The 16,119-nt window shown below is 38.0% G+C and overlaps 3 protein-coding genes across 7 annotated transcripts in view; 2 read left to right on the top strand and 1 right to left on the bottom strand.

The window, feature by feature from the left end:
- The first annotated feature begins 30 nt into the window (after positions 1-30).
- On the top strand, positions 31-3,362 carry LOC106169164 (uncharacterized). The gene is made up of 2 exons (XM_013548546.2): positions 31-497; positions 1,904-3,362. Exon 2 carries the CDS (start codon positions 1,950-1,952, stop codon positions 2,622-2,624), a length of 675 nt encoding a protein of 224 aa, XP_013404000.1. The 5' UTR covers positions 31-497; positions 1,904-1,949; the 3' UTR covers positions 2,625-3,362.
- Positions 3,244-7,518, bottom strand: LOC106169271 (leukocyte receptor cluster member 9). Of its 2 annotated transcripts, none has more exons than XM_013548685.2 (3): positions 7,305-7,518; positions 6,593-6,784; positions 3,244-6,385 (listed from the first exon to the last, which is right to left on the bottom strand). In XM_013548685.2, exons 2-3 carry the CDS (start codon positions 6,741-6,743, stop codon positions 5,007-5,009), a joined length of 1,530 nt encoding a protein of 509 aa, XP_013404139.2. In that variant the 5' UTR covers positions 6,744-6,784; positions 7,305-7,518; the 3' UTR covers positions 3,244-5,006. The 2 variants fall into 2 exon arrangements, with proteins under 2 accessions (XP_013404139.2, XP_086870943.1); XM_087014817.1 differs by lacking the exon at positions 7,305-7,518 and adding an exon at positions 7,058-7,282.
- A 99-nt stretch (positions 7,519-7,617) lies between these two features.
- LOC106169229 (uncharacterized) overlaps positions 7,618-16,119 on the top strand; it is a 64,118-nt gene continuing 55,616 nt past the window's right edge. For 2 of the 4 annotated variants that reach the window (XM_013548644.2, XM_013548636.2), the window contains exon 1: positions 8,593-9,559. Coding sequence is in view for 2 of the 4 variants with exons in the window: in XM_013548668.2 (XP_013404122.1) it covers positions 8,308-8,561 (254 nt within the window). In the remaining 2 variants the exon portion in view is untranslated. The other 2 variants (XM_013548668.2, XM_013548675.2) reach the window with 2 other exon arrangements.

Below are 16,119 nucleotides of genomic sequence, written 5' to 3'. Positions count from 1 at the left end.
CCCACACACACACACACGCCCAAACACACACGAAATATCAACGAAAACGCCAATTGGGCACCGTTAACGCTCTCGATCCTTTCCCTCACACCTGACGTTGTTTGTTATCAACGGCGACTGTCAGACGAGAAGCTGAAGGTGGCTAGCTACACCGTACACAGCGCGGATTTGAAAACGGTCTCTAAAGCACACGATTTCTCCAGGCTTTATTGATCTATGGACAAAGTATGCGCATGTTTATTTTGCAAGGTGGCGTCCTAGCCAACAGTAAACAACAGCATTGAATGTACTCCACTCCGCTTCTGTAATAACGGCAGTGAATGCAAGGGCAAATAGAGCTTCGGTTTGCCAGTGACTGAACTCGTTACCTTAGTACGATTGCAGTTGGATGGATTATAAATACGGCGTGGCAGGGTAGCTTGACTCCAAACGAAACATTGAACAGGTGCAATATCTGGGGTGCAATAGACTGTAGCAGATTTTCACGAGCGGCAAAGGTAAGTGAACGGCTGGGTAAAAAACTGGAGTGAAGACCATACAGAGATGCTGTATTCAGACTGCAGTTGTTTTCACGCTTGGTGCCATAACCTCCCAGTGAGACACTGGGGGTAAACACTGAATCATTCAATTTGGCATTTTCTTTTTAAAATTTGATGCATCTTGGGACAGCGTCTGTCCAGTTTAAATTTGACCTACATGGATTTAATAATCAGTGCAGGGTATTAGCCATTGATTAGCACACTGCTGCAGACAGAAGTGTAGATGATGGATGATCATCGCCCTCTTATGCCAGGCAAAGTCCGATTCCATCACCGTCCGTCTATTAATCTCTGCATGTCTGTGATAAATATACCTCTTAAACATACATATGACGTGATACTAAATAGCCTGTAGGACCTACAACTTATAGCTACTATTAGTATTAGTATCAGTTTCTAACACAAGTAACATACACATGTGCCCTCCCCCCCCCCCCCTCAAAAAAAAAAAAAATAAATAAATAAATAAAGTAAAAGACCGAAATTTATCTGTCGGGCAGCAGATAAAGACCTTAAAACTGTTCAAACGACACCTTCTTTAAACTTCTCGTCGTACATTTGGCCTACACCCTCCCACCCCCACCTCCAATTTATAAGGCACAGATAGTAAGCCTAAAATATATGTGCAAATATTAATTTTCGGGAAATGCACCGAAACTTGTGCGTGACATTTCTTTTAGTTTTACCCTTTGGCACTATATACATACATATATACATGTATGCTGGCATTTGCTGGAGTTTAGTGACTTCTTTGACATAAGTACACACAAACACACACACACACACACACACACATTGGCTCAATATGCACCTTCTACTTTCTAGTAGCTTTATTTAGGCAATCTGAAAACATCCAGCTTATAAAATCCTTCTACCTGTCTATATTTGACAGTTGGCGATTCGGGGTTGTAAGAAAAAAGTATGGAGGGATAGCGACCTCCGCCAAGGAGGTTATTCTTTCCGTCCCGCTAGTTAGTTAGTTGGTTAGTTAGTAACTAACTATAGTTTTCTTCGTTATTCGTTGATTAGATAGTTTTGTTAGCAGCATTATGCCGAAAGTTGTGGACGGATTCTACTGAAATTTTCTGGATAGGTCGGAAATGGTCCAAGGAACGAATGATTACATTTTGGTGATGATCCATTTCGTAATTAATGGTTAATTATTAGTTAAATGTTCGTCTCGGCGGGAGTCTGCGTTCTCTGAGTGCTTTTCTAGTATTTTGTTGAATGTGTTGACATTAGTCATGTCATAATTAACAGTGTGGGACTTTATTGTATTACCTGAAATGATGCACACTTTGCTAATAGGAGCCCAATTTACTGAATCGCAATTTAATGCAATATGTTTCATAAACGTCTTTCAGGTCATCCCGGAGAAAACGACGCCTTGAATCAACAACACAACATCAAATGTCGCATCTGCCTCCGCAGGGCGGATTCCCGCCTCCCCAGGGGGGATTCCCGTCCTCACAGGGGGGTTACACGCCCGTCCAGGGGGGTTATGCGCCACAACCAGGCTACCCGCCCCAGCAAGATGTCATGCCAGTGCAATCCGGCGGATATTATCCGCCCAGCGTAGGAGGACTTCCTGTGCCCGCACAGCAGGGGTATCCGCCACAGGATTTACTCACAAGTCCACCTCAGGTTTATACCGGTGGGCAGCCGTATGGATATCCGCAAAACTCCCAGCCGTCTTTATATCCCCAGCAGCAGCATCCGCAACATGCTATGTACGCTACAGCTGAATCTCAACTCGGGGGGAGTCAGTATTCTTTAATGGGGGGATATCAACCCCCCTCTGGTAGCATGAATTTGGGCGTGACCCACCCTGGATTTACGACATCATTCCCCCCAACTTCTCAGGACGACGGCCTGTATGCGATGACGTCGTCTCCTCACGCGCCAGCTGGCGGAGGACCACCGTATCCAAGTTTGCCCCTCCCCGGGATGCCTGGTCCGGGGGAGATGGCGGGGATGCGGTACGTTGGCGGGGGACAGTACCCAGGACCTCCCCCGCACCAGTTCCAGCCTGGACTGTACGATACAACTTCGCCGCCGGGTTATTTGCCGCATCCAGGATTTTAGCTTTTATTTGAAGAGAGAGAGAGAGAGAGTGTGTGTGTGTGTGTGTGTGTGTGTGTGAGAGAGAGAGAGAGAGAGAGAGGGAGATTTACGGGCAGCGATCATCATAGAAGGATTCAGAGAACACTGATTACAAGTTTTAAAATATCAAGGTGATGATGTACCTTCAATTAAAGAATTGAACTGATTTAAGCCACTGCTTCTCCGGACCTGCGACCGTTTGAAAAACGAACTTTTTTTGCTCACTTACACTCGCTTCAAAATTAGAGATTTGACGATATTTGGCCTCATTAAGAATAGGGGACTAACTAGTCCGAGGGTCAAATATGGCGACCCACAACAAAGCTTGCCATCAAATCCTAATCCACTAATAGACACAATAGATATTCCGTGGGGAGGTGGGTTGGCCATAGTTGACCCTCGGACTAGTAAGTCCCCTTTTCTGAATGGGGCCTTTGATAGTCAGCATCAATTCAACACGTCGGTGTCTATGAGCTTTAATTATTGCAGCTTTTCAAAATTTACATATTTGTGAAAGTGGATAAAATATCATTTGATTGGTTGCAAGCCCGACGTGACGTGTTGAACTCAGAAAAGATATAAGATTAACTGAAAGTACGCGGACAGAGCAAAACTATTTTATAATAATCACACAGGATAATGAAAGCGGTGATTACATGATGCAATGTAGCAAAATAGAAAGTAACATATTTCTACATGTATAATAATATCAAACATTCAGACTTTGTTATTTTTGTATACAGTATAATAGATAGGTGGAAGGAAGAATAATTTGTGCCCCTGTCACCCAATATGAACCTACTTTCAGTGCATTTTATCTGAAATTGTTGAAAGTAAATCCGTGAAATATTTTTGAATTATATTTAGATATATTATAAATTTTAAAATACTAATAGCGCCGGATAGTTTAGCCTAAGACTTTACAAAATTGATAAAATTGTCAACGAGCTCGGTCGACTATACGTTTGAGAAAATTCGGATACACCCCCTTTCAATAGACAATTAAAAAAAAATCTGGCCCCCAGGAAAAAATCTTTCCGCGCTCCTAAATTGCCCACATAGTAGTGGATTTGACATTTCATATTCCTGTTCTTGATTACAAAAATAATAATACAAATTAAATAAAAGGCAGATATTAAACTCGACGGAGCGCTACGTTATATATATACCGTCGTTAGCCTTAGGAATTTACCTGTATCCCAAAACGCTAATCTTGTGCAAGATGAAAGGTTATCATCTGCCCTGCAAACCATCCTCGATAAAAGGTTGATGGAGGGAAGTGATCCACGCCAGTTTTTACAGATTGTTGATAGTTGGGGGGCGCAACGCATTAAAGGGATAACAACCCTTCCTATGAGAATTTCACAATAAAACTATGATTGTAAACAATTCATAGAAGTATACCATATTTTCTTTTACCTCAAAAATAGCATTTAAAGCATCAGACTATGTGACCTCCACTGATGACTATACTCTGTAATAATCTCTTAAGCGATTATTAAAAAAGGGAATAACTTTGAATGTAGAAATGGATCCATTAACCATTACTAACACCCCATTTCCATAGATTAGATCGACCTACTTAAGATCGACCTAACTCCCTGGGGGTTCACGCTAAATAGCTGTCAGCCGGGCGGACACGAAAGTTAATTACCCCCTTACAGCTTGTAGTAGGCGGAACGGACATTTAAGTCGGATTACCTGAAAGTAATCAAGTGAGACTCCCCGCCGGGATAGATCGATATAAAATCTATGGGAATAGAGCCTAAGTATGGGAAAATTGTTGCTTACCCCAGGAAAATCATTTTTTGACTAAAATGAACAATTGTTATCCCTTTAACTGCTTTCAAAGATTATTTGAAGCATCAGTCTCATCAATAATTAAGATACAGACTGTGCATTTACTGGGCTTAGGGTTATGGGGGCCAAAATTTTCACACCCAGATAATTGTATTACACATAATGCCACTGCAGACAATTTGTTTGATAAAAAAATTGTTTACCCCAGGAAAAAAAACTTTTTTTTTTCGAAAATGAAGTTGTTATCCCTTTAATTGGAAAGAGGTAGAAAACTCATTTTCTGATTTGGAATAAAATATGCATACGATACAAAAAAACAAAAAAAAAAAAAAACTGGACTTTTTTTTAAATCAGAAGTCTTATTCAAACATCATTTGAAAAAAAATTGATAAAGAAGCAATTTGTAAAAAAAAACTATTGGCTACACTTTACACCCTGATCCGTTGGTGAATTCTTTGACTCTTTCTCCACTATATAAAATTATTCTTTTAAATCTTCCAAGTAAACGACATAATCATGTATCACATAAAAAATGTAAGTTTTTTTTTTGTATTAAAAGCTCCCCTACTGAACAGAGAAGTCTAAACTGACTGGACACATATAAAACCCGTCCTCTCTTCTCTCATCTCCCATAGCACACAAATGAATGGACTGAATGCACTGGTTGCCAAAAACCGTGTCCTTAAAATGCTCTTGGATATAGGGATTAATGGTCTTCGTCCCCAGTTGTCGAGACACTGGGCGTGTGGTTTTCATTATAGTTACATGGGGGACAAATTCATGGGCATCTTTTATGGGGAGTCCTTCTGCACTGAGACAGACTTGGAGATGATGTAGAAATTCAGTGAAAACTGACTCGTGATGGACCTTGGCGTACAGCACTCTGCCGTAGAAAACGCCAGTCCCTTCGAGATGAAGTTTGATTCCCTTTGCAGCTATGGCCTGCAACTCGGACTGAATTGATTTTAAAGTTTCCACTGCATGAGCTATTGCTTCCTTTCCGTCCAATCGTAGGACACATAGTGTTAGGTGAAGAGCATTGGGGGGCACTATGCAACTCTCGTAGCGGGGTTCAACTTCCAAGATGGCGTCCTGGATGTTTGCAACCGTTTCTACGATGTCTGGGCTGGTTATTCGGACAGCTATGAAGTGATTGGGTCTCAACTTATCAGTCCAGTATTCACTGTCACAGACTTCTTCACCTTCATCATCAAGGCAAAGATTGTTCTCCTCAGTATCAATTGTCACTTCTATGCCATCATCGCTGTCATCATCAGAGTCTAGACTAGAACCTTCGGCTTCCTCTTCCTCCTCTTCCTCTGCCCTGTTATTCTTCAAGTTCTCTTCATACTGGTCAATCACCTCCATGATTGTCTTACTGGGTTTTCCCGCAGACCCGAACACATGGTCAAATCTCCTGGTCTTATGCCACACTATCAGGTCCTTGTACTTGAAATATACAATCCTATGTTTTGGAATCGCTAATGTGTCGTAATCTACTGAGGCTATGTCCTCCCATGAAAATTCTGAGAAATCTTTCTCAATGACTCCACGGAAACGATCCAAGTAACCAATTACAAAGTCATCCGAGTCCAGGCTGCCATCCCATAATATCCTCTTGATGACGTCCATAGCCGTTTTCATTGATGGTTTCTTTTCATCTTTTTCCTCTTTCTCTTTCGGTTTCTTTTTTCTCTTTTCTTTGGATTTTTTACATGTCGGGTTCCCTTTTGATCCTTTACAAGTCGTACAGGCCACCTGTTCTTCAAGACCGTGGCTTTTTATCCACTCCTGCCCTGCTGTGAGAACCTCTTCAAAGAACTCTCCCTGGACACAACTGCCGGTCAGCTTTTCTTGCAGGTGCTTGGACAATTCAGATAACTGCTCCATGTCCAGGGCCTGTGATCTGGCAATAACTTCTGATATATTTGATCCTGTTTCTTCTGAAAACAGATATTTATATGGATAATGGCAAGTTTATACATCCGGAATTTACCAAGAATGATTTCTCCTGAGTTCTTAAATACTCATTAAATATAAAATGACACATTGAATTGTAAGAAATTTTGTTTTTTACACTATCTTTCATTGATTCAGAAATAAAAATATTTCACATATTTAAACATACAAGAAGTAAAAAATGTCCATACTTGGAATCTGAAACTTGAAGGTTAGATCCCATTCTGCATTTGGTTTGATGTCTATCACATATAGGAAATCTCCAACATCCTTGATAATCTTCACTCCTTTGCCAAACAGGGTTTTTATCTTTTCTACTTCCCCTGCTATATCCATATTCATGGTAGATTCTTCACTCTCACTTCCCTGTCATTGACTGAAGACTGGAGAGAATTATGGAAAATAAAACAGAAAGAGACTAAAATGAAGTTGATGCTAAAAAACACATAAGTATCTGTTTGAAATATGATATAAATACCAGATACTATAATATAAAATACAATTCTAATGCCACTTATTTAGAATAATGATTAAATGAGTAATTTAATTATGATGTATCCAACCTGTACAGATTGACTAACAACAGAAAATTGGTATCTGTTCACCAGGGCATGAGGCAAATCATGTCACTGCATTTATTTTAAAACGTTCATTACCTGCTAGTTTTTGTTTCATTTCCAATGTCAAAACTAGGAACAGAAAGTGTCAAAATTTTCCAAACAGCAAGGGGAGAAACGGTGAGGGTAAGATAACAGAATTTTCCTTAGTAACTTTGTGAGGAGTAACGATGATCTCGGAATGGAGGAGAAACACTAACAGTGCAGGGGGGTAAAACAAGGTAATAACATCATGATAAAGCTCAAATAACTTCACGATTAACTACTGCATTCCTGTCTCAGCTACCTTGAAGCCAGGCTCTCCTCTTCTAATTACGCTCCTATTTTTTCTCCACTGCTTACAGCTCTGTCTTCTGCTGTTGTCGTTTAATCCCTTTGGTCATTCAAAGACACCCGACAACCGTTTTATATACAGTACTTGTTTGGTCATTGATCACCTGTGGTGCAATGTCACGCGTCACATGCGCTTGTTTTGATGTTGCACAACTTCCGCACAAAAATCAACGTCAGGTGTCGCCAATGTGTCGATGAGGAGGACACATTTTTTTTTTTGACTTGGATGCAAAAGATGAGGTTTCTAAAAAAAGCTTTTAAAAATCTATTTAAAACACAGAATCAAATATGCGTCTTTTATTCAATAAAGTGAGGTGTGTTTTTCAATGAAATTTTCACTCTTGCTCACACTAAGCTCCTCTTGAGTATAAGTAGGTCAACAGGTTCCAAAAAGAATGAGAATCTAGGTCACTCACAGAGTTCACGGTTCAGAGGTAGGTTATCCTTCTTGAGGAAGGTACTTCAGGGGCGTTCGACTGATACAATACTTATAAAAACAAATACTGCATTTGGTATGTCTTACTCGTCAAACATTTAAGCGCAAAATGTTCTTTTTTAAAGTTGAAGGTACACTGTACTCGTTTGAAATTGCCCCAAACTTGGCCCAAGTCATATTTTTTATGTCTACGTATATTTTGCAAAGATATTTATCTTCCCTTATTGAAAACTTTAATCTTTAACCCTATATAAGGAAAAATCATTTTGGCAGGCAATTCACGTACAGAATACCTGCTTTGTTTTTGATATTGACAATATTCCTCTCTCTCTCTCTCTCTCTCTCTCACAGTGTATTTATTTTTTTTAAAAAATTCATAAATGTTATTTTCTAGTTTCTTTTTGTTTTATTTCCTGCTAAAATTAATGGCATCTTCACTTGTCTATCCATGTTGTTAACGTATCTTCAGGGAAGGACCACAGTAATTCTAACTCAGGGCTATGTATGTAAACTGACCAACATGTCTTCCAATGCAACAGAACAGAGATCTGTCAGATTCTGTGAAGATGACGAGGATGGAGACGATGATGTGTTCATTGATGATGATGATGACGAGTTACCTGAAATTGTAACACCTGAAACACCGAGTGTTGCTGCTCCTGTTGTTGGCAGTGCTGATGTTGTTGATGCTGTTACTGCTGATGTTTCCACAAAGGATGTTATTGATGATGCAAATGGAATGGATATAGAAAAGGGTGGAGATAAGGAAAAAAGGTTTGTTCACATGTTTCTTGAAGAATACTGAATGCCTGAATTACATTCTTAGAAATAAATTAAAATCACTTCTGACCTTTTATTTCTTCTCCCTCTCTCTCCTCTCCCCCTCTAATGGAAAAAAATAATACATTGAGATTTGATTTGGTCTTTAATTATAAATTGGAAAATTTTGATCTTGGAATTTTTAATCTCAATTAGGAAAATAACACAGAAGAAGTGGTTTAACTTGTTGACCCCCATTTAATCCTTCGAACCCTGTTATTTCTGTCTTAATTTTATGATTTGGTTTCCTTTGGTGTGTAGTGTCAGCATTTAATTGTACTTCTATTAAGGTTGACATAAATGTGCATCGCCTTTTTATATACAGACATTGTTATTTTATGTTTTCTTATCTGTGACTGTTGTTGCACTGTTTTTGCTGTTTGGTGTTTGTATATTTGCAGGCTTTGCTGTGTAATTACAGTTAGTGCATATATCTTTTCCTTCACTTACAGATATAATAAAGTTGTTGCTGTGACTGCATTTATAAGTGGATGTATTTTTTTTGTACTGCATAAGTTGAACATTTCAGCCTACTTTTTGCACATTTAATTTGCTAAATGTTTAATTTTTCAGTTTATTATTATTTTTTCACACCTCTTTTTTGGTTTTTAGGGTAACTGTTTCACTAGTAGTTTTGTTGTGGCATGGATTTCAGATAAATTTTACCTGCTGCCAACTGTTTTGCCAAATGTTTTTTTTTTGCATTGTTCTTTCACATCTCAGCAAATAATGATTTCTTAAAAAGGTTCATGTCCTTAATTTTACTTAAAATACAAAACTAAATTTGCTTGTTAAAAACCGCCTGCAGCAGATGTTTAGTTTAGTTTTCCTGGCAACAGAAAGGTGGCAGCAGCATCTTATTCTCAGGATGGGCCCCTATAGAGTCTCATTCACCAGTGGACTATAGGCATCAGTGCAGCAAACAGTAGCAGTGGTCCAGGGAAGAATGAAAGGTAAGGGGAACACGTGTTTAGTGTTTTTGAAGTGTTTTGTCAACTCAGCTGACTGAAATATAAGTATATTATATGATCTATATAGTTAAGGGAGAAATTTAAACCTGAGGACTTTTTCGTGAAGTCATGCTCAGCTTATAACTTCATAATTGGTTTGCCACTTCTGCCTTCTTGGTAGAAATATGGAATAATACCACATTGGCAGCTAGTAGCTAAGAATAGTTTCATGAAACAAGGCCTGTGGTAAAGGTTTCTGGGCAAAGATGCCAATTGCAAGCTTATTATTCCTGACTGGCACACAAAACACAGAAATGGTAAAAGGTGCTTTGTGGTTGGGGAGTCATTTGTTCCCCAAGAATAGTTTAATGAAAACTGAGCTATAAATACTGTTGCTTAGTGGTGGTTGGTTCTTGCAAGTGGAAACGGGGAGAGAGAGAGAGAGAGAGAGAGAGAGAGAGAGAGAGAGAGAGAGAGAGAGAGAGAGAGTAACCTTAAAATAAATAAAAGTCATTCCAAATTCAGTTACACACTTTCAACTATAATAAGTGTTAAAGGAAATGTTATAATAGCAATAGAAAAAATACAACCCAGTCTCTGTACTGTCACTGTGACCTTTGCTTATGTGCATTAAGTTTATTGTATGCCTTGGTTTATATTTAGCTGCAAGGTCTTTGCTGATGCCAAACTGACCAATGCATGGACAGTTTTAAATTAAACTCTGCAGAATATAATATCAGGGCAAGTAGGCGTGGTTCATTACATCAGAAACCTATCATATATTTTGTAAATTCCGTTAACCAGACCATTTGAGTATTTTGTGTCCAGTTAAAGCTCGAAATTATGATACGTGACCCAAGTTTTACCTGACATTACTGTTCTTGTTAGCTTGTAATAATGTTTGTGTGCGTGCGTGTGTTTGTGTGTGCCAGCACCTGCGCTTTTGAACATGTGCATGGGAATTCACTATGTCCAAAATGGTACAAGTGTTATAAGGCATGACGATGCAGTCAGCTTTTGAATTTGGATTATGGAAAAAATTTTCTTCTTAATTTTGGTTTATTCACATAGACTGAAGAGTAAGACTTTAGTTGAGCAGATTTCTAACCCTCATTGAGCATTTGGTTATGCGTGATAATCTTGTGAAAAATTGCAAATGTCATGCCTCCTTCCACAAATAACCAATTTACATGCGAAAAAGTACTTTTGATCTGCATCAATCTGTAGATTAGACCAACAATTCCAGTCCCTTATCGTAATCAATAATGTAATTAAGTTGTTTGTCAGCAACCGAAAGGTCTAACACATTTTTTTCTTTGAGTCTGATAAATTACTTGGTTTTCATCAAATCAATGATCAAATGACCTCGGATTGTCAAATATTTTAAATCTTGTTTATTACATGATGAAAATTTCATGCAAAATTGCCAGCCCTTGATAGATCCTGTATAGAGTTAATAGATGTCAGGTTTTGAGATTATCATTTCATGTCATGAAAATTTTAAAAAAATTAAAAATTAACTTACAGAAGAAAAAATGAACACTGTATTTTCTTCTGTTTTAGTTTATCTTGAAGGATGTGTTTGGATTTGTCTGATTAGATTAGTTAAACATTTTATTGTACACCTGTGTCCATTTGATGATTTTACAACAACAAATTTAAAAAAATTCACAGAAAGCATGTTTGATGTGCTTGGATTAATGAAGTGGGCAGATTACCATAGCATCCTTACTTTCATGGAGGAAGAAGATGGGGGCTAAACACCCCCCCCCCCCCCCTACCCAATGCCTACTCAGCATCTGTCACCCTATTTTTGTTTTGGAATAAAAATAAAATGCCAGAAAAGTCAGGCAAAAAGGATACCTGAGAGATACCAAGCTTGCAGAGGGTTGGTGAAGTTTTTTTTGCTTCAATTTTTTTCACTGATGACTTCCTGCTGCTATTAACCCATATATGATATTATTTACTTCTATTTGTGACTAAGGCTTCGTTCACATGCAATGTCTATTTTCTAATTTCTATTTTCTATTTGCGGTATGTCTTATGATCACGGTCTGTGGCCTGAATATCCCGCGGCGTAATTACTGGCAGCGCGAGCCAGTTACTTATAGTAACTTATAGTAACTGGCTCGCACTGCCAGTAATTACGCCGCGGGATATTCAGGCCACAGACCGTGATCATAAGACATACCGCAAATAGAAAATAGAAATTAGAAAATAGACATTGCATGTGAACGAAGCCTAAGCAGTCACATACAGACATTAGCTTCGACATTATATCAGCTTAGCATGTTTTGGGATCTGTTGATATGCGTTCCAACACATTTTACAAAGAGATTTATTTTTTATACATCATTCTGTGTTTCAGGACATTAATGTCTCTCAGTGTTCCCTGGAGAGAGACCAACATTTACTGCCTATGACTGCATTCCCATAGATTTAGAAATATACATCTAGACCAACCTAACTCCCTGGGGGTTCACGCTAAATTTAGTAGAGGGGACGGACATTTAAGCTGGCTAAGCTGACAGTAATCTAGTAAGACTCCCCACAGGGATAGATCGATCTAAAATCTGTGGGAATAGGGTCTAAGTTTGATCATAATAGTGTAATAACAGATTATGAGGAGACCCATTATGTGTGGAATGTTACATGGGAAGTTGAAATGTTTCAGGAGTTTTTTCATATCAGTATATAAGCATACTCACATACAGAGCTTCTGAGAGAACGTTCAGTGGTAACACGCCTTCATATCAATTTGAAATAACAAAGCTTGGTAATTGAACAATCTTCTAACTATTTATAGGCTTGTCTGGTATTGAACTCTTATAGACCCTCTAATATGATCAGACTTAGATGTAATTGTGTTGGTGGGTGGTCCAGTTTAAGATAATTATCATTGTGTGGTTGATGGTAGAAGAGGCCATGTGAGGTTAATGACATATATGTGATTAGATATTTGATTGGTCTCTTAATTTACTCTCTCTCTCTCTCTCTCTCTCTCTCTCTCTCTCTCTCTCTCTCTGTGTGTGTGTGTATGTGGTGCAAGAGCAAAACATGCACACGCATGGACACTCAATGTTATCCGAAGCAGAGGATCAGTCTTATAAATTTAATGTTGCATGATGATGATGAGGAAATTCCTGTGATAATTACATATTTTTCGCATAAGTTAATCTCACTTATTAAACATGTATATATGTTGACCACATCATTTTGTTTTGTCTAGAAGGGAAACAAATGTGGAGCAATTAAAAAAGAACTTGTGCTCAAAGTTCAAAAGTTCTGCTGGTTCCAGTTTAAATTAGAAAAAAGGTAACAAATTGAGTTTATTACAGCAAATTTTCTGCCCTTTATTAAATTCCCTCCTGCTTCGTCTCCCCACCTGTGTTACCTTAAGGCTTGTGGAATGGAGGGTAGTTTTTTGAAAAAAAAAGTCTTTTTCAAACTGAGAACATGGCATTTGTTTCCTTTTCCTCTTTGATCCTTTCCTTCCTCCAATATGTTCAAATTAGTGAAAGTAAATCTTGGGAATCTAATTGCAACAAATTATTGCATATTCTGTACAACTTCTGGATGGGACTTAGACTGGGTTCCTATAAACCTATCGTACTAGCAGGATCGATCTAACTCTGAGAGGATTCTCGCTAAATTGCATTCAGTTTAAGCAGCTTAAATGTCTGTCACGCTTACTGAAGATTCTAGGAGAGTAATTAACTTTCTTGCAATCTTAAGCTGAATGCAATTCAGCTAGAGTCCCCTTTAAGATAACGGCAGATCGATCCTGCTAGTGCGATAGTGTTATGGAAATGGCCCCTTAAACAGAATGCGAGTAACTGGGTATTCCACACTACTTTCATAGTTAAAACTATAAGGATTACAGGAAGGCAGCTCACAGTGAGTGAATTATCAGTTTTATACCATCACCAGACATACCAGTTTGTATTTATCAGTGGGAGCTTATTCACACTTTGGTGTTGAGTAGTGCACATCTCTGTCTATATTACATAATTTAAGGGTGCTTTCCCAGAGATTTAGATCAATCTAAAGATTAAGATTTAGATCGACCTAACTCCCTGGGGGTTCACGCTAAATTGCAGTCAGCCGAGCTGGCACCATAGTTAATTACCCCCTTACAGCTTTTAGTAGGCGGGACAGACTCTTAAGCCGACCAAGCTGACAGTAATCTAGTGAGACTTCCCACAGGGATAGATCAAACTAAAAATCTATGGAAATGGGGTGTAAGTCAAGCATGGCCTCAGACTTAGGCCACATTCAGAACAGGGAACTAAGTAGTCCGAGGGTCAAATATGGCCGACCCACTTGAATACTTCTCTACAGGATAACTATTCAGTGTTTATTAGCAGATTAGATGGCAAGCTTTGTAGCGAGTTGCCATATTTGACCCTTGGACTAGTTAGTCCTTTGTTCTGAATAAGGCCTTGTTTTTAGCTGAGGGATGACATCCAATCCACAATTTTCCTTCTCTGTAGTGGACCTGTAAGGTTGTGAATTGCTTTTTCAAAAAGTTTTGTTTTAAAGCTAAGCATATTGATAGGAAAAGATGTGAACTGAAGAAACTAAACGTAGGGGTTACAGTTTCTCCGAAGCTCTTGGGTGGTATATTTTTGATTCATTGGTAAGAAAAATACATCCGCTTTTCATTTTTGTTTTGCTATGTGTTAATGTCTGCTAAGCTGTTTTCTTAATGTGTTTCATGAAACGTGACCATTATTAACTTTTCAGTTCATTTTGACATACAGGTGAGAATGTTAACCAATGAGGGTTTCTAATTTTGTCTTAATATGACATAGGATCATATTTGTTGAATTTGCAAAATACTGTTATTTTTCATTGGAAGATATTGGAAGAATGTACAAAATCTACATAAAAAGAATTGCATTCTTTCACAAATTCTAAGAATAGAAATAAATAATAGCAGAAAAATAACACAAGTTATTTTGCAAACAGCTAAGTTTTTATTTGAATGTTTGCTTTCAATTAACCCGAGAGTCTGACTCAAGCAAATATTTTTCTGACTTTCAGAAGCTGTGAACTTTGGGAAAATGACAAAAAAATTGCAAAACCCTGTTTGAAGTATATGAAACTATTTGGTTGGGTCACTAGTAAGTAATAACTAGTCTGGAGATCCCTCGAACCCACAAAACTACCGAGGAATTTGTATAAACAGCTGTTTAGGAAAACTTTTCACTTCAATTCTAAATACCAGGCTTCTCTCCTACATCGAAGAATGTGAATCTCTTTCTAAAGAACAAGCAGGGTTCCGCCCTACATATAGAACCTCAGACAATATGTTCATTCTAAACAGCCTTATTAACCAATTCATCAATAAGAATAATAAGTTATACGCATGTTTTATAGATCTTAAAAAAGCTTTTGATAGCGTGTGGATTGAAGGTCTATTCCTCAAAGTATTAAAACAAAAAATAGGAGGAAACTTTTATAGAACAATAAAACACATGTATCAAACTACAGAGCTGTGTGTCAAAATTGGCCAAAGACGCACAAACTACTTTAAGACAGATATAGGAATAAGGCAAGGTGACAGCTTGAGTCCAATGCTTTTTAATATTTACATAGATGATATGAAAAATGTATTCAATAGCACATGTGATCCCGTAAAAATTAATGCCAACACTACAATCAGTCACCTTTTATATGCTGATGACCTCGTTATTCTATCTAAATCTGCAAAGGGCCTACAAAAAAGTCTTGACAATCTGGGGGACTACTGCAAAAAATGGAAGCTCACAGTCAATACCAACAAAACGAAAGTAATGATATTTAGTAAGTCAGGCAAAAAACCAAACATGAATTTCACAATAGACCATCAAACAATAGAAATAACACATGAATATAATTATTTAGGGATAAAATTCAAATCGAATGGATCATTCAAAAGTGCACTTGATGATCTGAAAGGTAAAGCCATGAAGGCGGTTTTTGCAGTTAAGCAGGCTTTACAGTCCACCACCCACAATATGACCCAGACATATTTAAAACTCTTCGATATCCTTATAAAACCCATACTGATGTACGGATGCGAAATCTGGGGACCATCAATCGCATCTAAAAGCATAAAATCTCTTAAATACATGAATACTTTGCCATTCGAAGTAGTACAAAATAACTATTGCAAATACATTTTAGGTGTGAGGCGCAATGCCAGTAATATAGCAGCTAAAGCAGAACTAGGTAGATTCCCAATTACACATGACATAATGGGTCATGCTACATCCTACTGGCAAAGATTTTCTGAAATGCCAAAGCAGCGCTTGGCAAAAACAATGTATGAATATGAAACAAAACAGGATACACAGGTAAAAAATTGGTCAAGCGAAATCAAATACATTACTCAAAATCTAATGAAAACACAGACTAATACCCCCTCGAAAGCAGAAGTAAAAAAAGCACTGGAAAGTCATTATACCCTTTTGTTTCTCAAAGAAATAGAGCGAGAAAACAGCATACTACGTACATATCGATTATTTAAAACAAATTATGAAAGGGAAGCGTACACAACAGCACCTATACCAAAACAT

This window comes from Lingula anatina, chromosome 6 (assembly GCF_051362555.1).
Source record: "Lingula anatina isolate TDL-2025a chromosome 6, LinAna3.0, whole genome shotgun sequence".
Classification (NCBI taxonomy): Eukaryota; Metazoa; Brachiopoda; class Lingulata; order Lingulida; family Lingulidae; genus Lingula; species Lingula anatina.
Note: the sequence above shows the minus strand (reverse complement) of the source record. Positions and strands in the feature narration are given on the sequence as shown.

Coding starts and splice junctions, on each gene's coding strand:
- LOC106169271 (XM_013548685.2), bottom strand. CDS start 6,743: ATGAATATGGATATAGCAGGGGAAGTAGAAAAGATAAAAACCCTGTTT. Junction 6,386..6,592: donor CTTCAAGTTTCAGATTCCAA/GTATGGACATTT, acceptor ATCTGTTTTCAG/AAGAAACAGGATCAAATATA.
- LOC106169164 (XM_013548546.2), top strand. CDS start 1,950: ATGTCGCATCTGCCTCCGCAGGGCGGATTCCCGCCTCCCCAGGGGGGA.